The 24,299-nt window shown below is 39.5% G+C and overlaps 1 protein-coding gene and 1 long non-coding RNA gene across 4 annotated transcripts; one reads left to right on the top strand and one right to left on the bottom strand.

The window, feature by feature from the left end:
• Positions 1 to 1,689: 1,689 nt before the first annotated feature.
• LOC132144889 (von Willebrand factor A domain-containing protein 5A-like) lies at positions 1,690 to 23,246 on the top strand. 3 transcript variants are annotated; one of them, XM_059555440.1, is made up of 17 exons: positions 1,690 to 1,822; positions 11,796 to 11,847; positions 11,968 to 12,170; positions 12,249 to 12,471; positions 13,487 to 13,647; positions 13,777 to 13,891; positions 14,780 to 14,955; positions 15,036 to 15,124; positions 15,214 to 15,358; positions 15,440 to 15,519; positions 15,601 to 15,715; positions 15,800 to 15,958; positions 17,707 to 17,810; positions 18,573 to 18,790; positions 21,925 to 22,064; positions 22,148 to 22,271; positions 22,383 to 23,246. In XM_059555440.1, the coding sequence occupies exons 2-17, from the start codon at positions 11,805 to 11,807 to the stop codon at positions 22,457 to 22,459; spliced, it is 2,172 nt and encodes a 723-aa protein (XP_059411423.1). In that variant the 5' UTR covers positions 1,690 to 1,822; positions 11,796 to 11,804; the 3' UTR covers positions 22,460 to 23,246. The 3 variants fall into 3 exon arrangements, with proteins under 3 accessions (XP_059411423.1, XP_059411422.1, XP_059411425.1); XM_059555439.1 differs by having other exon boundaries at positions 22,380 to 23,246; XM_059555442.1 differs by lacking the exons at positions 21,925 to 22,064; positions 22,148 to 22,271; positions 22,383 to 23,246 and adding an exon at positions 19,107 to 19,334.
• Positions 19,252 to 19,573, bottom strand: LOC132144890 (uncharacterized). Its single transcript, XR_009434418.1, has 2 exons — positions 19,367 to 19,573; positions 19,252 to 19,334 (listed from the first exon to the last, which is right to left on the bottom strand). It is a non-coding gene; the product is annotated as an uncharacterized LOC132144890 (long non-coding RNA).
• Positions 23,247 to 24,299: the final 1,053 nt, after the last annotated feature.

Genomic DNA, 24,299 nt, shown 5'->3' with positions numbered 1-24,299 from the left:
GAACACACACACACACACACACAGCCGGAGCAGTGAACACACACACACACACAGCCGGAGCAGTGAACACACACACACACAGCCGGAGCAGTGAACACACACACACACACAGCCGGAGCAGTGAACACACACACACACACACACACACACACACACACAGCCGGAGCAGTGAACACACACACACACACACACAGCCGGAGCAGTGAACACACACACACACACACACACACAGCCGGAGCAGTGAACACACACACACACACACACACACACACAGCCGGAGCAGTGAACACACACACACACACACACACAGCCGGAGCAGTGAACACACACACACACACACAGCCGGAGCAGTGAACACACACACACACACACACACACACAGCCGGAGCAGTGAACACACACACACACACACAGCCGGAGCAGTGAACACACACACACACACACAGCCGGAGCAGTGAACACACACACACACACACACACACACACAGCCGGAGCAGTGAACACACAAACACACACACACACAGCCGGAGCAGTGAACACACACACACACACACACACACACACACAGCCGGAGCAGTGAACACACACACACACACACAGCCGGAGCAGTGAACACACACACACACACACACACACAGCCGGAGCAGTGAACACACACACACACACACACACACAGCCGGAGCAGTGAACACACACACACACACACAGCCGGAGCAGTGAACACACACACACACACACAGCCGGAGCAGTGAACACACACACACACACACACACAGCCGGAGCAGTGAACACACACACACACACACACACACAGCCGGAGCAGTGAACACACACACACACACACACACACAGCCGGAGCAGTGAACACACACACACAGCCGGAGCAGTGAACACACACACACAGCCGGAGCAGTGGGCAGCCATTTATGCTGCGGAGCCTGGGGAGCATTTGGGGGTTCGGTGCCCTTCTCAAGGGCACCTCAGTCGTGGTATTGACGGCCCGAGATTCGAACCCACAACCCAAGGTTACTAGGCCACAACTTCCCCCTAAAGAAAAGTATTGGGAGCTGCTGAATACATGTTTCAAAGTGAATGTATGAATATGACTGATTTTTTTTCCCCCAGTGATTTACCTACATATTCACCTCAGGGAGGGTTACAGTCTAAAACTATTATTATTATTATTACTCCAACAGTCTACATCTCACCATCACAGTTTGTGTTGTCAGATTGTAAATTAGTTTCTCATGATAAGTAGTCACACTAATCATTCTTATCAGACACTGATGACTGAAACAATGCTGTTATCCTCAAAGCAGAAATGCTAGTGATGAGGCAATAGTTTACAATGTAATGATATCTGCAGGATAAGCAGCCATGTTAAAGGGACCATTCACCCAAAAATGAACACTGTCACCATTTACTCAGCCTCATGTCGTTCCAAACCTTTGAGTTGCTTTCTTATGTTAAACACAAAAGAAGATATTTTGAAGATTGCTGGTAATCTAACACTTGGTGGTTGTCACTGACTTCAGTAGGAAAAAGTCAATGGCAACCACTGAGTGTTAGATTACCTGCAATCTTCAAAATATCTTTAGTGTTTAACATAAGAAAGCAACTCATACAGGTTTGGAACGACATGAGGCTAAGTAAATGATGACAGAATTTTCATTTTTGGGTGAACTATCCCTTTAAGAGAGTTTAGAGGTTAACTACTTAATATTCATGAGCCACACCTTCCAAAGCTGCAGCTATTTCTGCGTTTTCTCTCCAAACACCATCTTCATCTGATCCACTGAAACAACGAGGACTTTTAAAGGCAGTAAGTCTTGTTTTCGGTTTACTTTCACTTTGTACAAGAGCAAAGAAGAAACATTTTCATCGCTTTGCGATTCTTGTGAATAATTTGTCATTCCTTTAGCTGTGGCTCAAATTGAATAACTTTATAATCTTGTGTGTTTAAAGCTGATAAACGGGCTGGACAGCAGACACAAACACATATTAATGGTTAATATCAGTGGCTTTTTTGGTCTTGTGTATTCTCTAGAGTTTGTAAATAATTGTAAGTTTAAGCGTTTAGCACAAGCCGTAGGTGAAAAACAAGTGACTTGTTCAGACATCCAGAAATGAGAACTGATGCAAACCCGTTTAGCAGGAAAGTGTATCTCTGACAGACCAACAGTAAACAAGCGAAGCTAGCCGCATGCACTGAACGGGTTAATCATGGCGCAGGCAGAATTACAGTGAGCGGTCTTATTAATGCCGCGTTCCAGGCAACCTTATTAAACCAGAGTTTTTCCAACCTTAAACCCGTGAAAGTGCACTGGAACGGCAGTCAAACCCGTGAACTCGTACTAGATTGATTTACTCCGAGTTCTGACGTCACACAGCACGCGAAACAACAATGGCAGCTCCTACGAATAATGCCTACGGAATGCATTGTTTATGCAAGTGCTACACGTTGAAAACTTTTTGAACACGTTGAACTATTTTAGGACAACGTAACGTTGCAATAAAATGAATAATCTATCTACAATTGCTTGCGCTCAGAAAGTTTGGCGTGACTTGCCTGGAACGATACAAAGTCGTTAGTCGTGGTTTTAAATCGTGACTTACGAGCACAAAAACCTGCCTGGAAAGCAGCATAACTTACGAACGGAGTCGGACTCAATATTCAGGTCATTTCAGTCTAATGTTCTTTGATCCTATTGAAAATAAACCGTAGAACAGATTGGAAGATACGCATGATAAAACGTGCCTTGTCAACATAACCTAAAATCATTCACAGCAGCCCAAATCCCTAAATACTGCTGAGAGCAGCCCAACCCTGAGCAAGCTGAACAAACAGGGTTGGGTCAGTGTTGCCAAATAGTTTTCAGCTGAAATTGCTAAATTCAGCTGAAATTGTTTCTACGAGTTGCGAAGTGACGTTGTGTTGTCGTTGCATAACCATAAGCTTGATTGAGCTGCTTGCCTCGCCTGAGATGTAGGCGGCTGCAGTAAGGGGAGGGGTCAAAAAAGACCTTTGAAGTCGGACACTTCCTGAATCTCGTGTTTTGTCACCCGGAAACGTCAGCAATGGAGGAGATCGCGTTCGCGTTTTTTTTTATTGCAGACGAAGAGGATGTAATCGAAATACCACTGTTTTGTCATCATGTGCAGATCACGTCCGTAGTATTTTTTTTCCAAACTATGCAAGTCAAAGCTGTTTTGTAGCAAACATTCTTCAGAATTGCTTCCCTTGTTTTAAGCCAGACCCTGACACTTCTCAGATGAAACCACACAAAGATAATGCATAATGGCTAAACACTCCATTTAGATATGTGTGCATGTATATTTGTAATGGATTGATTTATTAATTCACACAAACATACAATAGAATAAAGTGAAAATTACGAGGAAGAATTCTAATTAAAAGTAAAATAAAATAAACGCATGTCCTAATTCTTAACTTCACTAGGCGTGTTTTGTTTTTTAGTTCGTATGTAAATATAAATAAATAAATGGGTAATCTAATTCTTAGAATAAAGAGAAAATGTATCAGTTGACATTCTCAGCCAATGAGCATGAAGCTATGTCGTCAGTCAGTCGTTTCCCATCATGCTTTTGATCAGCGCAGTCAGTGGAGAGCAACTGCGCTCGACTTTCTCCTTCTTTCCACAGCGCTCGGGCAGAAGCGCTCCTGAGGCGTCTGCCGTTGCTAAGCAACAATGACGCGCTCTCTCCATGAAGACGCGGATATTTCAGCAAAGGATAAATGGATTTGCAGCACTAAAAATCGCTTGCAGTAGCTCTGCTACTAAATTTATTTCAAAATGGCAATCCATATACAACTATGATCAGCTGTTCCTTCATCTTGGCTGAGCTTTCAACATTGAATGTTTAGTTCTTGTCACATGACCCGCGGTGCACTTGCGGCATTCTGAAAAGTTGAGATGTTTTTAACTCGATGCGGTGCGGACGCACCTGGAAAAAACGGGACCGCGTCGCTTCCATTATGAGCGCATACCGCGCGCCTACATTGGAAATAACGAATTTGAGCGCTCAAACGTCGTGATATGTGAATGGCCCTAATCCGACACAGCCGCCTCGCCGTTGCCAGAGTTTTTTGGCACACGTCAGCATGACATCAGAGCAAGGTGGACGTAACTCGGACACTTTTCTAACCGGCATGCATCTCGCGGTGATCACCTGTGATCGGTTCTGTGCAGATTTTGCTTCTCAAACAAGCCTCATTACACAAAACAGCGTTATTTACGTAGAAAACACAAGATTACTAAAATCTCAGCGAAATATATATTTTTTTGTTATTTGTTCATAAAAATAATACAATTTATTTTAATTTGTGAAAGTAACAAGTTACATCTTTATGATCTGATTACTTACAACATTTAATTATTGAACAGTAACACATTATTTTCTTATTAACTAGTAAAACTAAACTTTCTGAGCAGTTATTTAAGCAGTGTATTGGTAGTTGGTGTGCTACAAAAAAAGTCTGTAAAAATAGAATACAATGTACTGTTAATATGAAGGAACAATCCATATTTATTTTTCACAGGTGTTTTACCTGCGTTTTAAATTACACATTGTATATTTGGTTTTAAGATTACAGGGTTACAACTTGAAGGATAACATCCTGGCAGAAAATGACTAGTACCTTCAGTATTTACATTTACATTTAATCATTTAGCAGACGCTTTTATCCAAAGCGACTTACAAATGAGAACAATAGAAGCAGTCAGGTCAACAAGAGAACAACAACAGTATACAAGTGCCATGACAAGTCTCAGTTAGTCTAGTCTAGAACTCATAGCCAGGTTTTTTTTTTTTTTAAATTTAATAAATGAAAAGACAAGAAAAGGAAAAGTGCTAGTATTAGTTTAAGTGCTGTCGAAAAAGATGAGTCTTTAGATGTTTCTTGAAAATGTTTCTATATGTTTCTTTAAGTGTACCTAACTGAACAACAATTATATATATATATATATACAGTCGTAGCCAAAAGTTAAGAATTACATAAATATTGAAAATTGGAAAAGTTGCTGCTTAAGTTTTTATAATAGCAATTTGCAAATACTCCAGAATTTTATGAAGAGTGATCAGATGAATTGCATAGTCCTTCTTTGCCATGACAATTAACTTAATCCCAAAAAAACCTTTCCACTGCATTTCATTGCTGTCATTAAAGGACCTGCTGAGATCATTTCAGTAATCGTCTTGTTAACTCGGGTGAGAATGTTGACGAGCACAAGGCTGGAGATCATTATGTCAGGCTGATTGGGTTAGAATGGCAGACTTGACATGTTAAAAGGAGGGTGATGCTTGAAATCATTGTTCTTCCATTGTTAACCATGGTGACCTGCAAAGAAACGCGTGCAGCCATCATTGCGTTGCATAAAAATGGCTTCACAGGCAAGGATATTGTGGCTACTAAGATTGCACCTAAATCAACAATTTATAGCATCATCAAGAACTTCAAGGAAAGAGGTTCAATTCTTGTAAAGAAGGCTTCAGGGCGTCCAAGAAAATCCAGCAAGCGGCAGGATGGTCTCCTAAAGAGGATTGAGCTGCGGGATCGGAGTGCCACCAGTGCAGAGCTTGCTCAGGAATGGCAGCAGGCAGGTGTGAGCGCATCTGCACGCACAGTGAGGACAAGACTTCTGGAAGATGGCCTGGTGTCAAGAAGGGCAGAAAAGAAGCCACTTCTCTCCAAAAAAAAACATCAGGGACAGATTGATCTTCTGCAGAAAGTATAGTGAATGGACTGCTGAGGACTGGGGCAAAGTCATATTCTCCGATGAAGTCCCTTTCCGATTGTTTGGGGCATCTGGAAAAAGGCTTGTCCTTAGAAGAAAAGGTGAGCGCTACCATCAGTCCTGTGTCATGCCAACAGTAAAGCATCCTGACACCATTCATGTGTGGGGTTGCTTCTCATCCAAGGGAGTGGGCTCACTCACAATTCTGCCCAAAAACACAGCCATGAATAAAGAATGGTACCAAAACACCCTCCAACAGCAACTTCTTCCAACAATCCAACAACAGTTTGGTGAAGAACAATGCATTTTCCAGCACGATGGAGCACCGTGCCATAAGGCAAAAGTGATAACTAAGTGGCTCGGGGACCAGAATGTTGAAATTTTGGGTCCATGGCCTGGAAACTCCCCAGATCTTAATCCCATTGAGAACTTGTGGTCAATCCTCAAGAGGCGGGTGGACAAACAAAAACCCACTAATTCTGACAAACTCTAAGAAGTGATTATGAAAGAATGGGTTGCTATCAGTCAGGATTTGGCCCAGAAGTTGATTGAGAGCATGCCCAGTCGAATTGCAGAGGTCCTGAAAAAGAAGGGCCAACACTGCAAATACTGACTCTTTGCATAAATGTCATGTAATTGTCGATAAAAGCCTTTGAAACATATGAAGTGCTTGTAATTATATTTCAGTACATCACAGAAACAACTGAAACAAAGATCTAAAAGCAGTTTAGCAGCAAACTTTTTGAAAACTAATATTTATGTAATTCTCAAAACCTTTGGCCACAACTGTACAATCTAATAACATGCTGTTTCATAAATGTGTAAATATTATAGATCAGTTGGAACTAGCAACTTAATGCAGATTTGATGTTTGTACTGTCAGGCATCTTTCTCCATCTCTCTACAGGTTGATGTGCTGCTTGGCATGCTAGCTGCTCAATGGTTTCTTTTTGTGTAATTTAGATGAAAATATGTGCCTTTTTATAATTTGAGTCACTTTACAAAAGTTGATAAATTGTCAAAACCTTTTTTTTTTTAAATAGCTTAATTTGTTGCTAGGTGCCTTTTGAAAAAAAAAAGTTGCTAAATCTAGCAGCAAAATTGCTAAGTTGGCAACACTGGGTTGGGCTCCACTGCTGTAGTTTCTGTAAATTAGAAACTATTGATTAGGTCGCAATGTTTTCACATTTCGGGAAAGCACCACCTTATTAGCAGTAAGTTAATGTTATACCAAAACCACTAGAATGCAAGCCTGCAGCCTGGGTGTGTTAACATGCTCCTATCTGTAGCTTGTGAGGTAAGTGGGCAAAGCTCAGTTTTACCTCATTTTAATGTGAATTATTATATCAATAGTTTCTCTTCGCATTCACCTATGGCCAATCAAATAGAAAGCATGGCGCACTCTTCTCAGGCTGATGTGATGGACATTCATGACTGTGCTACATCTATGGATCCAAATCTGATGCTGACACACCCGGGGAGGGGGGGGGTGTTAAATGGTGAAATGTCAATCAGCTAATCAACCTAAAACACCTGCAAAGGTTTCTTGAGCCTTCAGAATGGTCTCTCAGTTCGGTTCACTAGGCTACACAATCATGGGGAAGACTGATCTGACAGTTGTCCAGAAGACAATCATTGACACCCTTCACAAGGAGCCACAAACATTCATTGACAAAGAAGCTGGCTGTTCACAGAGTGCTGTATCCAAGCATATTAACAGAGAGTTGAGTGGAAGGAAAAAGTGTGGAAGAAAAAGATGCACAACCAACCGAGAGAACCACAGCCTTATGAGGATTGTCAAGAAAAATAGATTCAAGAATTTGAGCGAACTTCACAAGGAATGGACTGAGGCTGGGGTCAAGGCATCAAGAGCACCACACACAGACGTGTCAAGAGATTTACTGAACCACAGACAACGTCAGAGGAGTCTTACCTGGGCTAAGAAGAAGAACAACTGGACTGTTGTTCTTCTCCAAAGTCCTCTTTTCAGATGAGAGCAAGTTTTGTTTCCACAGTCAGTGATAATTTGGGGTGCAATGTCATCTGCTGGTGCTGATCCTTTGTGTTTTTTGAAAACCAAAGTCACTGCACCTGTTTACCAAGAACTCTTGGAGCACTTCATGCTTCCTTCTGCTGACCAGCTTTTTGAAGATGCTGATTTCATTTTCCACCAGATTTTGGCACCAGATTTTGGCACCTGCCCACCACTGCCAAAAGCACCAGAAGTTGGTTAAATGACCATGTGTTGGTGTGCTTGACTGGCCATCAAACTCACCAGACCTGAACCCCAGAGTGAATCTATGGGCTATTGTCAAGAGGAAGATGAGAAACAAGAGACCAAACAATGCAGATGAGCTGAAGGCCACTGTCAAAGAAACCTGTGCTTCCAGACCACCTCAGCAGTGCCACAAACTGATCACCTCCACGCCACGCCGAACTGAGGCAGTAATTAAAGCAAAAGGAGCCCCTACCAAGTACTGAGTGCATGTACAGTAAATGAACATACTTTCCAGAAGGCCAACAATTCACTAAAAATGTTGTTTGAAGTATTCTAATTTGTTAAGAGAGTGAATTGGTGGTTTTGTTAAATGTGAGCCAAAATCATCACAAATAAAAGAACCAAAGACTTAAACTACTTCAGTATGTGTGCATTGAATTTATTTTATACACAATTTTCACAATTTGGGTTGAATTACCGAAATTAACTTTTCAACGACATTCTAATTTATTGAGATGCACCTGTATGTTTTAATTTTTCCTTTTTATTTGAATCATTGGCAAGGCTACATTATGTGGAAATGTGGGTTGAAGAGAACATGCCTTCTGTTAATTCCCTCTCCTCATCTGTGGAGTTCTTTGGCAATGTAACCGAAGACGTCACTAAAACAGTTGCGTCTCTGGAGAATATGGTTTCTTCCCTGACGAAAGAAAGTTAATCTCTTTGGCAGTCTTGGTTGGAGCTGGATGAATACAAATGGAGATGTAATCTGCATGATGCAAGTGTCCCTTAATCTAACAATGAGAATGTCAAAACCGTTATCCTTGGTAATCCAAAAAAGTAATCTGCAACAAATTATGGCCTCTAGTGAAACAAGCAAGAGATGAGGGGCCAGGGCAGGTTTTAGAGGTGCTTTCAAATCGTAGAAGGTAAGTCTGCATGAATTATGACTAATCAAAATTAAATCGCAAAGGAGATAAATCATGATTAGCCAGAGAAAATCCTAATACACCCCGCAGAAGAACTCCAGGCAACACCTACAGTACTCGCTGAATAAACAGAAGGGTTAACGTGACTAATAAACGCATGAAGACACATCTTCTCACAGAAGGATTTATTTAAAACACTTGACTGACGTAAATTTTAGAAACCGCTTTTATGAAAAATCGACATATCTCCAATAATATTCTCCTTACTTTAGATTTACTGTATTATTCTGATTTGTTTAGTAGTGGTGCCCTTTAAGCATTTGACACAGTTAAACACTTATTTTTAAAGCTTAAGTTAAATTTGGGTTTGGTGTTTTATGTGTCCAAATTTAAATATTTGTGGTAAGTAAATTTGATGTCTAAAAAAAAAAATTCTAAATCATCTGGATTAGTAGTTAAAAGTGAAATGTTTATTCATAATTCTGATGTGACTTCTGTTGATAGAATTTTAGTGAAGGATGTTGTTAAATATCTTGGTATTTGTATCTGTAAATCTGCCCAGGAAAGAATTTCACTGAATTTTCATCCTAAATTAGTTTCTGCCCAATGTAAATTCAGAGTGTATTAACAGAGGGATCTTACAATCTATGGCAGAAGGTATTTCACACTTTGTTTATCCTTCTATACCACTTTACATTGATTCTAATGCTTGTAAATCTATTGACTCTCTTAAATTTAAATTCATAAGAAAAAATAAGGTGGAAAATATCAGTAGAAAATCCTTAACACAACCATATTCAAGGGAAGGTTTGAATGTTTAAAATATTTGGTTCAAAACAATTCTGGCTTCAAATTTAAGCATCTTCTTGTATTCTTTTGTCTACATAACATTTCTGTATTTAAGGGTCTCTAAGGTTTTACTTTTTACACACACACACACACACACACATATATATATATATATATATATATATATATATAATTTATATCCCTCACTTGTTCTTATTCCAATATTTGTAATTTTTTCTATTATTTATAATGGGCCGTTCTTGGGTCTTTGTTTATTTTACCATTGGTTCAGATACTATCAATCATTTTTATGCTGATCACATTCAAATTTACACGTCATGCAGGCCTTCCCTATCCATCCAGATTGACAAAAAAAAACTTCTGTTTAAATAAAATTTCTGGATATAAAAACATGGCTTACTCTAATTTTCTGAAACTTAATATGGATAAAACTGAGATCACTTAACACCAAAGTTCCCGCTGACTTTACTTGCAATATAACTGGCTCACTAATTGCTCCATCTAGTATCGTTAGAAACCTCTGCGTTATGTTTAACTCCTCTTTTTCATTTCAGTCTGATATGAACTCTCTCTACATCAGCATTCTTTCATCTGCGTCTACCCAAGCCCTGCCCTTTTCATTGGTGTACAGCTGCATAGCGTTTGGCACACTTCACTCCTATTCTAGCTGATCTACATTGGCTAACACTGGCCTGTTATTAAGTTTAAAATTCAAATTAACTCTTATATTGTCTTATATTACTCTCTGGATGTCTGTTGATCTCTTTATTTTCCTCTGAGAGTAGTGACTACACACACTGTGCTCATGATGGATGTGTTGGGGAGCAGTGTGCAAGAGCGTATCAGCCTCAGGACAAAGAAAACCTTTAGGTCAAAGAAAAATAAATCTGTGATGGGATCGCATTTCTGCTTGCAATTTAACTACAGTGAAAACAAAGATGGACCAACAACTGCAACGAAAGTCCCTGTCTATTTGCCGGCATTACTGCTGATATTTCTCTGACAATGTAGACAACAAGCTGCTGCTGCTTTTGGCTTAATATCGGTTTACACAGGTGACATTCCCATGGACAATGCCTACTACTGTTCTGCTTGTGTAACTTCACACTGATGTGGACAACAACGCAGAACTATAAAGTACAAATCCGACACATAGTCTACCATGTAGAGGCCACGGAGTAGGTCCAACGAAGAAGTATAAATAATCCTCTAAGCCTAAAATAAACTTTGATTTTTACACATACGTGAGGGTCACACATACAGTTCACGTGATGTAAATTTCATCAATAGAATAGTGTGTGCACCGTCTGATTTTTGTAACTGCACATGCTTTCTACATGAAGGTTGCACATGCACATTGACTTGTGAGAGATTTATGTTAAAGTAAAATCATCAATTTCATCAGTCACAACTTCTGGAAGAAAAAATTGAGGGCTTTTTAGAGCACATGTGTCGACCACCTGTTCAGGGGCGCTATCAAATGGAGTTTACTTTATATGACTGTATGCATACGCTAGTGTAAGTGTACCAAAGTGAAGTATACAGGTACTTTGGGCTTTAGACAAGGCTGGTTAGCTGTAAGCATCTCTTTGTATCATACTGGAAGAAAAATTTGGTCTTTTTTGCACTTTCAATATTGAGAGAGTACTTTATGGTTGCACATATTGTTTTAACTTATTGTTTTGTTATTCTGTTTTTATTTCTATGTTCAATTTGTGGAAATTAGTTCAGTTAGGAAGGCCACACACATTCATAATTCATGTACAGTTCGAAGGTCTGAAGACACTCGTGTGAAATCATGCCGGAGAGAAGCCAGTCAGTTTTCTAGAGAAGAGTGAACAGATGTTCTGCTGGACAACATTACTCTGTAGACTATTCAATCGCTATAAGAATTAGGAAGTAGGAAGCTATCTACTTGGTGATCGAGAAATATTCCCCTGATGATCACATTTTGTCCAACCTTTCGGTGTAACTTGATACAGCAGCTGTTTATTTTTGAGCAGATTACGTAATCATGACAGATTGTCTAAATAGACAAGTTATATAATATAATGTGTAGTAAAAGATGATTTGTTCTCACAGAGCATCATCATGGTGAACTGCTGTGGTCTCGTGTCTGAAAAAAATGAACCAGGTAAAAACATATCTCTTCTTTCTTAAAAACAATGTGAAACTGTTTATATTTCATACTGTGTATAGTTGAGATGTGTTTGTTTTGAAGAAGATGTTTGTGTGTCTTCTGTTTGTCTCTCAGTTCCTCTGAAGAGCATCTCGGTGGAGCTGCAGGTTCGGGATCACGTGGCCTCCGTCCGCTCCTGTCTGCAGTATGTGAACGAGGAGGAGCGTCCGCTGGAGGCCGTGTTCGTCTTCCCGCTGCCCGCCGACGCCGCGGTCTGTCACTTCAGCGCCAGGATCGGAGAGCAGGAGATTGTGGCCGAGGTGCAGGACAGACAGAGTGTGAGTCCTGCATCTTTCTCTAGTGCTGTCTGATTGTGTCTTTGAGTTTGTGGATACGGATGAGTTTGTCTCTCACAGGCGCGGGATCAGTATGATGATGCTGTGAGCTCGGGCCAGCAGGCGTTTCTGCTGGAAGAGAGCGAGGAGAGTTCAGATGTGTTCAAACTTAGTGTGGGCTGTTTGTCTCCGGGTCAGAATGCCTCCATCACCATCGTCTACATCATGGAGCTCAGTGTCCAGGCCGATGATGCGCTGCGCTTCTGTCTGCCCGCTGTACTCAACCCACGATACACACCTGCAGGTAATCATTACCTGGTTTCAGGAAAGAGCATGTATTGATTGATGGTGAATAAATCCAGATCATAACCCTGTACAGGCCACAGCAGTGGCTAATTAAAGGAGTAGTTCACTTCCAGAATAAAATTGTTCTGATAATTTACTCTCCCTAATGTCATCCATGATGTTTATGTCTGTCTGTCTTTAGTTGCAAATAACCACAAATAGACATCTTGCACTAGCTCAACGGTGTGCAACCACAAATTCACGCATGACGTAATCCCGTTTGAAAGGTCACGTGCAATCACCTCTTCATCTGTGTGCTCTGTTCAGAAAAGAGGGTTGGTTGAAAACACTGGGTCTGTGCTTCTGTGTCACGCGTGATCTTTCCAGCTTGATTGTCATGTGTGATGTATAGCTAGTGCAAAACAAGCATTTTTGTTTTCCTCAGAAACCTTTATTTCTGCAGACAGAAAGACATGAACATCTTGGATGACATGGGGCGTAAATTATCAGTAAATTATCAGGAAATTTTCATAAACTCTGAATTATTTTAAAGCTTACTTAAGCAGTGTTTCGCTCATGTAGGAGTACTGCAGAAATGTAATGCATGGATCTTACATTAGAGTTGTGGGTAGTTTGGTGCTTTAATGATCAGCAGTCGAAACAGCTTTTTATAACGAGTGGGGGCAGTTGTGGCCTAATGGTTAGAGAGTTGAACTTGTAACCCAAAGGTCAGCTGGAATTGTTATCGGGAGTGAATGACCAGTGCTCTCTTCCACCCTCAATACTACGACAGATGGGAGACCCTTGAGCAAGAACCGACCCCCCCCCCCCCCCACACTGTGTGTTTGTGCAATTGGATGGAATAAAACAGCTACACCTCACTATCACTATCCTTTTCATTTTCTCAAACAAGCAGCTGGTTCCTAAACCAGCCTAATTCTCAAGTCACTTCTGGTCAGAATGGAAGCTGCTGTTGGGCTCTAGATTGATACTGTGTTATAAAGTGTTTCTGTTTGTCTGTGTGGTTCTCTAAGTTTCAGAGGCTGGTGTTCCAGAAGTTTCCTCAGCATCAATTATTCCTTACACTCTGTCTCTGAGTGTTGAAGTGAGATCTTCAGACCGTATCTCCAAACTCGAGTCCAGCTGCCCTCTGGATCCTCTGGAGTTCCTCGACGCGCAACACACTCACGCCAAGGTACTGTGTGTGTGTGCGTGTGTGTGTATGTCTGTGAGAGAGTTTGAGTGACTGTGTGTGTGTGTAGTTTTTATTCACTTAACGTTTAAATTTCAAGAAGCCTAAAAGCATGCTGGTGTGTGTGTGTAGGTGAATCTGACTGCTGGTCACCGGTTCGATAAGGATGTGGAGCTGTTTCTGTATTACGAAAATTCCCATCATCCCTCTGCTGTCGTGGAGGCAGGAGCGTCTGCGGCTCCGTCAGGTACAACTCCCTAACGTCCTGTGCAAATAACATTGAAACATGGAAGATATGATGCTTTTGTTTGTACATGAATTCAGTTTGGTGTAAGTATAATGTAAGTTAAAGCCAGTAAACTCAGATTGTTACTGTACTTTACAGTTGTTGCTTGTCAGAATGATTAATATGATCCCAATAAGATTTTGGATATAATTGGTGTCACGCTGTGTGAAATCTGTTTTTCTATGTCATACTGTATGCTACACATCATAAGACCTCAGTTCCAGTCGAACCATTGACCGTTCATAGGAGAGAATCACACTGCAGTATAAAATTGGCAGAATTTCTTCATAAAGGCTATTATTTGACTATTTGTGTTCATGTCACTATTTGATCAAAGAATACTGATTTTGCCCTACACCAAAATAAAAAATGTTTTGATTCTAGAAGTTTGTGAACTGATTTGTGATGTTTAGGACGGGTTGTATGTAAGTTGTGATGCAGGGCTTGATTAGTTGCTCAGGTAGTTTTGATCCACTCTGCAGGATAGAGACTGACACGCAGTCTAACACAGTTCATACAGCATTCAGGCCATTTACACCCCTTTACCACAGTACTGTCTAACTCCATCCAAACAGCCGAATCCCTCACAATCTTCAGGAAACAACTGACACTCATCTCTTCCATGAGCATCTAACAAAAAAAATCTATGCCTTCTCTCTTTCTGTTCTCTTAATATCCTTTTTGCCTGCCTGTCCTGGATTTACCATTTTGAACGATGATTAAAACCTTGTATAACGGGCACTTCTCATGTTTACTGCCATCGTTTTATAAATGTATAAATCGTATTTCTTAACTGTAAATCGCTTTGGATAAAAACATTTGCCAAATTAATAAATGTAAATGTTGCAGGTTCTCTGATGGGCGACCCAGCGCTCATGATCAGTCTGTACCCAGAGTTCCCTGCAGATGTGATGTCATCACTGGCGTCTCGGGGCGAGTTCATTTTTGTGGTTGACAGGTCAGGCAGTATGGACTGCAAGATGCATCATGGGAATGACGCACAGATGCGCATCGAAAGTGCAAGAGTAAGATGTAGGATTTCAGACATGATGCATTAATCTGAGTGTATTGAGTTGCGTGCTCATCTGCACATGTGTGTCTCCAGGACACGCTGCTTCTGCTGCTGAAGAGTTTGCCCATGGGATGCTACTTCAACATCTACGGATTCGGATCTCACTTCGAGTCCTTCTTTCCGTCAGTAACTAATGTTAATTAATCTTCAGGAGTGACTTTGTGTGGGTTAGCTGTGGTTTTGTGAGAGACTGTGGTGTGTGTCGTTGCAGTCAGAGTGTTGTGTACAGCGAGGACACGATGGAAGAGGCTCTGAAGAGAGTGAAGAGCATGAGCGCAGACATGGGCGGCACAGAGATCCTACAGCCGCTTAAACACATCTACAGTCAGCCCTGTTACCCAGATCACCCTCGACAGGTACAGCACAGCCACACTCTCACAGATTCCTTCAGGAAAACAAACAGAGATCATTTACTCCTCTCTCTTCCTCTCTCTCAGCTGTTCATGTTCACCGATGGAGAGGTGTGGAACACTAAGGAGGTGCTGGATCTGGTGAAGAGTCACGTTTACTCTCACAGGTGCGTTCACTCGTCTCAGTCCTCCTCATTTACTGATCTCATGTCAGGCGCTCAGCACTGGAGCTGCTCTTGTGTTTGCAGGTGTTTCTCCTTCGGGATCGGTGAGGGTGCGAGTACGGCTCTCATCACAGGAATGGCCAGAGAAGGTTCTGGTCACGCTCAGTTCATCACAGGCACTGACCGCATGCAGCCCAAAGTAAGACCTACTGTGGCAACTGACTGGACAGAGTCAGCATAAGATATTTAGGGTGTGTATGTACCAGCCTCTCTCCTCCGTCAGGTGATGCAGTCGCTCAGGTTTGCTCTCCAGCCGGCCGTGGATAATATCTCTGTGGACTGGACCGTTCCCGAGGGTGTGACGGTGGACATGCTGTCTCCATCCATCAATACTCTGTTCCAGGGTCAGAGGGCGCTTATCTACGCTCAGATTAAAGGACAGGTGAAAGCTTTGAATGGTTTTAACTAATGGTCTTTTGGAGACCAGCGTCATTCATATAAACCAAGGGGTCAACAACCACCAGATGCAAACTGAATCTAACATGTCAGCTGTTTTTGAGTGGCTTTGGGATTTAAGAAAATGTATTTGTCCTAACCTAGATGTGATGTGACACTGAGATGTGTTAAAAGTAGGGCCGCCCTCCAATAGTCAACTAACCGTTGGTCGTCCAGAAGAGGCTTAGTCAACAAAATATGTATTCTGCCGTGCAAAGGCGAAAGGCTGTTACTTCGTTTTTGGTGGATTTCGTCCATGATTCAGTTTTGTCGTTTTTGCAAGAAATCAATGGGTTGTCTTAACAGTTACTTGGAAAAGCCCAGAAGAAATCAAGGCAGAAACACTGTATAACAGCAGTTACCACTCTTAAACATAGTTTTGAAATGCTAAAATTGAGTTACAGTGCTTTGTCTGTCTTTGTTTAGCCGTGCGTCAGTATTAAGGTTACTGTGCCGGCCTTGAGATACGGTATTCTGGCTTTGTTTTACTGGCCATTTAATTTTGCTGCATTTAAACTACGGTGTAACCCGAGTACTTTCACACATCTATCACTGAGGCACTCCTGTGGGTTTTAAGCACATATCGAGTGTGAAAGCTGTCAGTGCACTACTGCATGGCTAGATCACTGACATTGCTTTCCTGATAACAGTAAAAAAACACAGAAGAGTATTACAGATACAGAGAGTAAAACTTCATTCGAAACTGTGAAGGGTCTACTTTTATTTGTGCACACACCCACAATACCAAAAAAACGTTGTGCTTTTTTTAAAACAAAGAGAACGATTTGGATACGCTTTCTGCCATTTGCGTGAAGGGTTTAAAAAATTAAGCGAAACTTGTAAAGGCTACTTGCCTCACAGACATGAGATATATATGTATAGAAGGCTCGAAATGTCTACTTTAAAACAAACCAACTGAAATCAAAAACAAAAACTGTCTGATTATGTAATCGCTATGAAAGGTGCATTTCTCTCTGAAGGCGTCACTGTGGAAATGGTAAGTTAGTATCTTCCACTTCATCTTTGGTGCCAACACTGACGCAGAAAACACCAATTAGTATTAGAATTAGTTTAATTAGTAATAAGTATATATTTAAATTAATATAAACGTGATTAGTTAAATGAAGGGCTATTAATTGACTAGAAACATTTTTAGTCGGGGACAGCCCTAAATAGATTACATATTTTCCATGTAAATCAGAGTTTTGTCTTAACTAACTGTGACCGCGATACACAACAAGCGTCAGAACATTGTTTCTGAAACTGTTATCGTTTTTGCGACTTGCAGCTGAAACAATTTAGAAAAAGTCACGAAATTCAAATGTTGGGACTGAATGATCATCTGAGATACTGATCATTACATGTTAAAAGGGTTTAATTGAGTTTATGATTGAATGTGACTAATAGCCAAAACGAAAGCGTTATGGATATGAATTTTACCAAAGATTTTAAAAAATATAAAGAGAACATGAACAAAGAAGCTCACAAGCTAGAGAAAGCAGTGAATTTGAAGAGAGGCTCCGCCCACATATTCTTCTGATTGGCTGTGATTTGTGATTGATTTTGTCACATCTGGTACCATTAGATAAATTGCTTGCTGTATGATACATGTGGTCACTAATTTTAATTTAAACAGTTGCCCTGTAAAATCCTTAATCATCAAATATGTTACTTTTTCTTTCTTCCACATCATAGAGTTCAGGAAAGAAGGAAGGAGCTGTGACCCTGAAATACAAGCTGAAAGATCAACCAGTGACTAACCAGCTTCAGTTTACTCTTAAACCAATGGAGGACACAGGGTAATATATATATATATATATATATATATATATATATATATATATATATATACATACATACACATACACATACACACACACGTTTGTTTTTGTGTAAAGTGTGTTCATCCCATAGGTGTAATGGTTTTTATACTGTACAAACTGTATATTCTATGGCCCTACACCAACCCTACACCTAACCCTAACCCTCACAGGAAACTTTGTGCATTTTTACTTTCTCAAAAAAACTCATTCTGTATGATTTATAAGCGTTTTGAAAAATGGGGTCATGGGTTATGTCCTCATAAGTCACCCTCTCCTTGTAATACCTGTGTCATACCCATGTCATTATACAGAGTTGAGTCCTGATATGTCACAAAAACAAGAGCAGTCACACACACACACACACACACACACACACACACAGAGGTTTCAACCGGTTCATGGGACAGAATCTGCTCGTTCATGAATAGGACATTGCTCTTGATCATCAGAGGAGTGGTGATTTCTTCAGTTTAAATTGAGGAATATGTTTCTTTTTAATGGTTTTTTTGGTTGTGTAAAAATTATGTTATTGTGCTTTTGAACATGGTCTTCCCAATTATTTTTTTTTTACTATTGATTTTATTGGTTGTTTTGGCATTGATCGGACAATTATAGATGAGACATGGATCAGTATAAAGAAGAGAACTGAGCCAAAATGCATGTTTGTGATCACATTTGTGACGCCTGGCTGCGTCTCTGACGGTAAAGAATGTATTTATAGATTTATGTTTGTTGTAGACTGACGATCCACCGGCTGGGAGCACGGTCTGTGATCCGCTCTCTGGAGCTGGAGGAACGAGCCGGAGGAGCAGACGCAGAGAACATCAGGAAAAGGATTGTGGAGCTCAGTGTTCAGGCAGGAGTGAGTAGTGCTCATACAGCCTTCATCGGCATTAATAAAGACCACAATCAGACTGTGAAAGGACCACTGCTGCAGAGGAGAGTGCCAGTAGCACGTAAGTTCTTTGTGTGTGTGTGTGTGTGTACACATGTATTCACTGATTTACTCTCTGTTTAGAACAACCCTGATCCTGGAGTGCCACTGTCCTGCAGAGTTGAGTTGTAATCCTAATTAAACACATCTGGACCTGCTGAAAGAGGAGCAGGTCGGAACTAAACTCTCCAGGTCATTGGAACTCCAGGATGAGGACTGGACAAAGCTGGATCACAAGGATGATTTCATAATCAGTTTTCCTGTCACATAGTAGTTAGACATGCATAATAATTTGTTGTATACACATAATCAACATGTGAAATTCAATTCTTTATTAGATATGTTTCAGAGGTCTGCGTTGCATTGTCAACCTATGAGAATGTGTGGTAAGAAATAACCTACTTTATTCTTTTCATGGTTCAGTCCATCTCAAGCAACCCAGCAAAGGTTGTTTAACTATTTTACATTTTCTAAATTTGTTTGTTAAGTGATTACCTCTATGTAAGGTTATAGAAAAAGCACCTGATTTAGTCATGCAGATTTTTATATAGACCTCAATATCTCAGCTCAGGACAGTCATAGCTCCTTGGAATGAAACTTATTAAGAGCCGATTATTAAATTATAGCACATTATATCAGATATTGAGGTTTAGATGTGGGCCATGACACAAAGAATAGAAAAACAAATATGTGGGTTTTTCAGTACCAATACATGAAGTTAATCACTCAAAAAATAAGAGTGGTCAATCAATAAATTTTTCAGTTTTTGGATGACATGAGATATATTTTAGTCATGTGTTTTTTCGTTAATAGCTGGTTTGGTGTGACTGTTTTTTGTTTGTGATTGTCAGATATGTTTTTTTTTCTTTTTTTTTTTTCTTATACAGTATCTTATTTTCTCTGATTTATTAGCATACTTAGCTCCCAAAGTGCTGTAGCGTGTAAAAGAAAATGTTCTGCGGGTATTTTTCTGAAATGGGCTTATTTTTAAATGTTTTTTTTCATCTACTTGTCTTTTATCCTGTCACTCATTGAATGATTGTTTTAGCATATGCCCTTAACAAGCCCTGGGTTTTCCCTCTCTTTTCTCAGCAATGGCTCCCCAAATGGCATTTTGTTCTGCAATGCGTAAGAGAAATGCACAGACAGCAACACTTCACTGAACATGTCTTATGTTAATGTTGTTGTTTTTCCAATCTAATTTTGCCACTCATTGAATGATTGTTTTAGCTTATGACTTTAACAAGCCCTGGGTTTTCCCTCTCTTTTCTCAGCAATGGCTCCCCAAATGGCATTTGATTCTCTAATGCGTAAGAGAAATATACAGCCACTTCACTAAGATTTTTTTTTCTCAATCTAATAGCCTTATTTTGTATGTCACTCTTTGAATGATTATTTTTTTAGAATTAGAATATTGCATGGACTCGTCCAACTCGATGATTGAATGTGAGGATGAGTCAGAACAGAGTAAGTCTAACAAAACAGCCTTAGGTTTTGTAAACAATGCCTTAAATCAGACAGGATTAATTGTACATGGAGACATTATATTATGCATTAGATACTGAGATGCTTTTGAATTTGAATTCCTTCAATCATAGCACCTTATATGAACCCTGCATGTTGATGTACGTCAGATTAGAACTTGAAAGGAACATTTGATCTACGGATAAGCCCTGCCCCGCTGCTCACTGTCTTGCAATGAGAGCTGTCAATGTGAAAACCTTGTCACAAGATGTTTTTGAACCATTTTGGACACAGAAGGACCACCATTCAAGTGGAAATTGAATATGCCATACAGGGATATATACAAGATTTAAAAATATACATGGTTGGTAATTCTCGATCATTTAACATGATTCATTTGCAAGCAGTGTTTACAGACCACAATGCAAGTGGGAGAAGTCTCATATTATTAAATTGATTTACATTTAACCAGTTTAATATGAAGTGAAATGTAGACCTTCGTTTGTGTGTTTTTGGCCTACACTGTACCGGATGCGAGAATAGTCTGTTATTTAGGTTTGTACGTTAGCATGAACTCGCTAACTTTAACTTTAGCTAGTTATAACCAGAGATACTTTGCTGAAGCACAAGATGACATTAATGTTCTGCTTGAGCAAATGAAAAGTGTAACTTAATGAGAGTATGACAACCAGAAAATGAAGGTTTTCTTTTATATTTTTATTGGGGTTGAATGCTTGGGGACATTTCGCTCTGTTTTGTTTGAGTTTAGGAAATGGAATAAAATTAATTCCATTTCCCATCCTCACAGGATACCTGGAATCAGTTTTACTAGTACTGCAGGCATATGGTTTTTCCATTTTTGCAGCATAAACACCATGAAACGAATGCAAGCTTCAGATCTTCCAATGTTTCTCTATGACACTGAAACATACAGATGTCTGAGTTCGGCTGATGTGCCAAATTCTGCACCCCTGCCAGATTATTCACCCCCATTCTGAAATTGCTTCCTGATTGGCTAATCACATCATCACCCCTAATCCTGACCCCTCGCCCATACTTACTCTTTATCTACCAATACTAGGGGATGCATAATCTGGCAGGATGCAGAATTTGGCATGACCGCGCTCCCCGTGCAATTGATACTCGACTGCCATTGGCCCATCTGTGTAGGAAGAGAGGGACTTAACAATAGGTCAAAGGTTTCCTTCATGTAATTCAAATGACAGGAGAATAAAAAGAGAAAAGTATATTATAATATGCGGATTTTATTTATTGTATTTATTATCATGCTTTTTTTTCATAGAAATTTAATCAGTCAGGGTTGTATTGGGTTAGAATTGTTTTCTTTTTCTGAAGTGCGTAAATGAAATATTTTACAGTTTGATTTTAAATGTCAAATGACATCACAGCATGTGGACGATGATGTCATCACCGCGGGTCTACCTGCCTCAGGTGCTGTGCTGACATTTAACTTTACAAATGGCAAAAACTTGCTCTGTGACAGTGTTCCAGAGCATTGAAAAAGAAACACTACTGGCATCTGTTTATAGATGCGTCAAAAAAAAAAAAAAAAAAAAATCCTGTCTGAATGACGCTTTATTTCATTTGATTTATATGCTTTAATCATAAACCTATCAGAATGCTGCTATGGATGTTTCGATGACTTCTGTCTGAATGATCTGTGCATTTCAGCAGAAGCTGAGCCCCTGAAGGACCCTGTGCTCCAACTGGTCTCTCTTCAGAAGGCCACGGGATGCTGGGAGCTCAACGCTCCATTGGCTGCTGTGTTTGGGAAGACAGAGGACGAAGTGACCAATCAGAAAACAGCACAGGTAGGACATATGATGTCATATCCACAGATAGGTTTCTGATTGGTTCAGTGTGTGCGTGTATTAGAGGTGTGCTTGTGTTTCAGGTGGACGGGTCAGTGTGGGCCACCGTCCTCGCTCTCATCTGGTTATATGCATTTAAATCAGATCAGCAGGAGGAGTGGCAGTTTGTGGCCATGAAGGCGGCGTCATGGGTCCGCTCTCAGAAACGTGAGACAATATTCAACTATCAAAATATTTCTCATCAGATGTTCTGCAAGTTGGTGCTTTCCATGTTATTTTACAGTGATATGAGTTTGCAAGGTGTGTGTGTTTCAGCAGACGGCCTGTCTCAGTGTGTGTGTGATGGGAACGCTCTGTTGGGGTGTCAGGTGACTGGAGACATGCTGGGAATCTGAAGACTGCAAATCCTGTGCTTGTAGAAGACCAAATATCTCCCATTAACATGTTTTTTTTCTCCTCTGTGTAGGATATAAACAACTAAATATATATATATATATATATATATATATATATATATATATATATATATATATCGGTGGCAGAAATTGAGATTAATAGATAATCTGAAATCTGAATAAATAATCTTTCCATTGATATGGTTTGTTAGTAGGACAATATTTGGCTGAGATACAACTATTTGAAAATCTGGACTAAATACCAATACTGTTTTATCAAAGTTTTGGTTCACTAGCCTTAATTACCTGACATGTAGAATTATATTTGAATGCATTACATGAATCAGAATAGAGAAATATGCAGTTATAAACAGCCAAGAATGATAATTCTAATAATGTCCGTAAATATTACAGAAAAATATACTGACTCATTTCAGAGAAGTTTTCCCGGAACACTCTGATTAAATTAGAATTATGACCCTGGATAAATTCTGTGATTTACTTCACCTGTTTGTCTGCATCCCAGAAAAAGATAAGCAGTCTGCAGTGGAAAATGTCTATATATGTGAGGGATAATAACAGTCCTGTACAAGTCAGATTAATTTAATCAAAATCCAATGGGTTGATTTCAGTCCAAACAACCTGGGAAAATGGGGAGCCAGACAGTAATTAATATTAGCAAAAATTCTAAATGATTATTATTTAAAAAGTCCTCTGTAAACAAATACTGTTTATTGTAGTAGCAATAAAAACATTAAGCAAATAAATTATGAATTGTTTCCACAAACGTTTATTGTAGATTTACTAATTTTTCTAATTCAAGCAAAAAAGAAAAAACAACATATTTTCATAATTTGATTGTTTTATATATGATGGCAGCATGAGTTGTTTTTGCAATACTTTACGAATCAAAGAGTGTCATCAACAATATGTACATTTCCCTATACTTTTTTTTTTAATTGAAGAGATCATGGGCCTTTCCAATTTCATTGTGAACTGTGAGTTGAGCTTTGCTACAGTATGTATTACTTTGTTTTACATTACTTTTACAATTCAGTCAAACCCAGCAAATTTTACTTTTACATTTATTAATTTTATCCAAAGCAACTTACAAATTAGGTTTAGGGCCCAATCTGATTACTTTCTGGACCCAGTAGAAAAAACAACAGAGCAACTTCTGGAATTAACTTTTTATATGTGTGATTTTCACCCCCAAACCAGTTAAAGGCAAACCATGGCCCTTATGTTAAAACCCCACCCAACATCAATGACTGACATCTCAAGCTTGATTTCATTTGTCAACACTGTTACAGAAGACATTTAGACATCAATCAAGGTTTTTGATTGTATTGGAAACTTAACAATTCACTACTGCTATATAATGAAGTTAAAAAGTAATCGGTGGATCAATATGTATTTTTTTTTTCAGAAATTTGAGATCACGAAATATTTAAGAAAATTTTGTAGCTTTATAGCCAAATGCAAAAGAGCTGAAGAAACCGGCATTGTTGTTGAAATAACAAAATTAACAAAAAAATGCCCAGACAATGTATTGAATGAAGAAAAATTACTATTATCAGATCTACAAATCAAACTAGATAACCTACAGAAAGAAAGATGCGTTTGTTCATTCAGTGAGGCGATGACTCGAAGGTGGAGAACAAAATTCACAGTACTTTTTTAATTTAGAGAGACACCATATTAATAACAACATTAGTAAATTAAATGTGAATGAGATTGTAGCAAAGTACCGTAAACTAATTCCCAATTACTGTTGTGAATTTTTATTGAAAAAAAAAAATTCGGATCCAATTATTCTCAAAACGTATCTCATGATTTT

The sequence above is a fragment of the Carassius carassius genome, chromosome 8, assembly GCF_963082965.1.
Source record: "Carassius carassius chromosome 8, fCarCar2.1, whole genome shotgun sequence".
NCBI lineage: Eukaryota > Metazoa > Chordata > Actinopteri > Cypriniformes > Cyprinidae > Carassius > Carassius carassius.
Note: the sequence above shows the minus strand (reverse complement) of the source record. Positions and strands in the feature narration are given on the sequence as shown.

Bases quoted from the DNA above. Each gene is read 5' to 3' on its own strand.
- LOC132144889 (XM_059555439.1), top strand. From the start codon at position 11,805: ATGGTGAACTGCTGTGGTCTCGTGTCTGAAAAAAATGAACCAG. The intron at 12,472-13,486 runs GTAATCATTACC...TGGTTCTCTAAG, and splicing joins CCCACGATACACACCTGCAG to TTTCAGAGGCTGGTGTTCCA. The intron at 17,811-18,572 runs GTAATATATATA...TGTTTGTTGTAG, and splicing joins AAACCAATGGAGGACACAGG to ACTGACGATCCACCGGCTGG.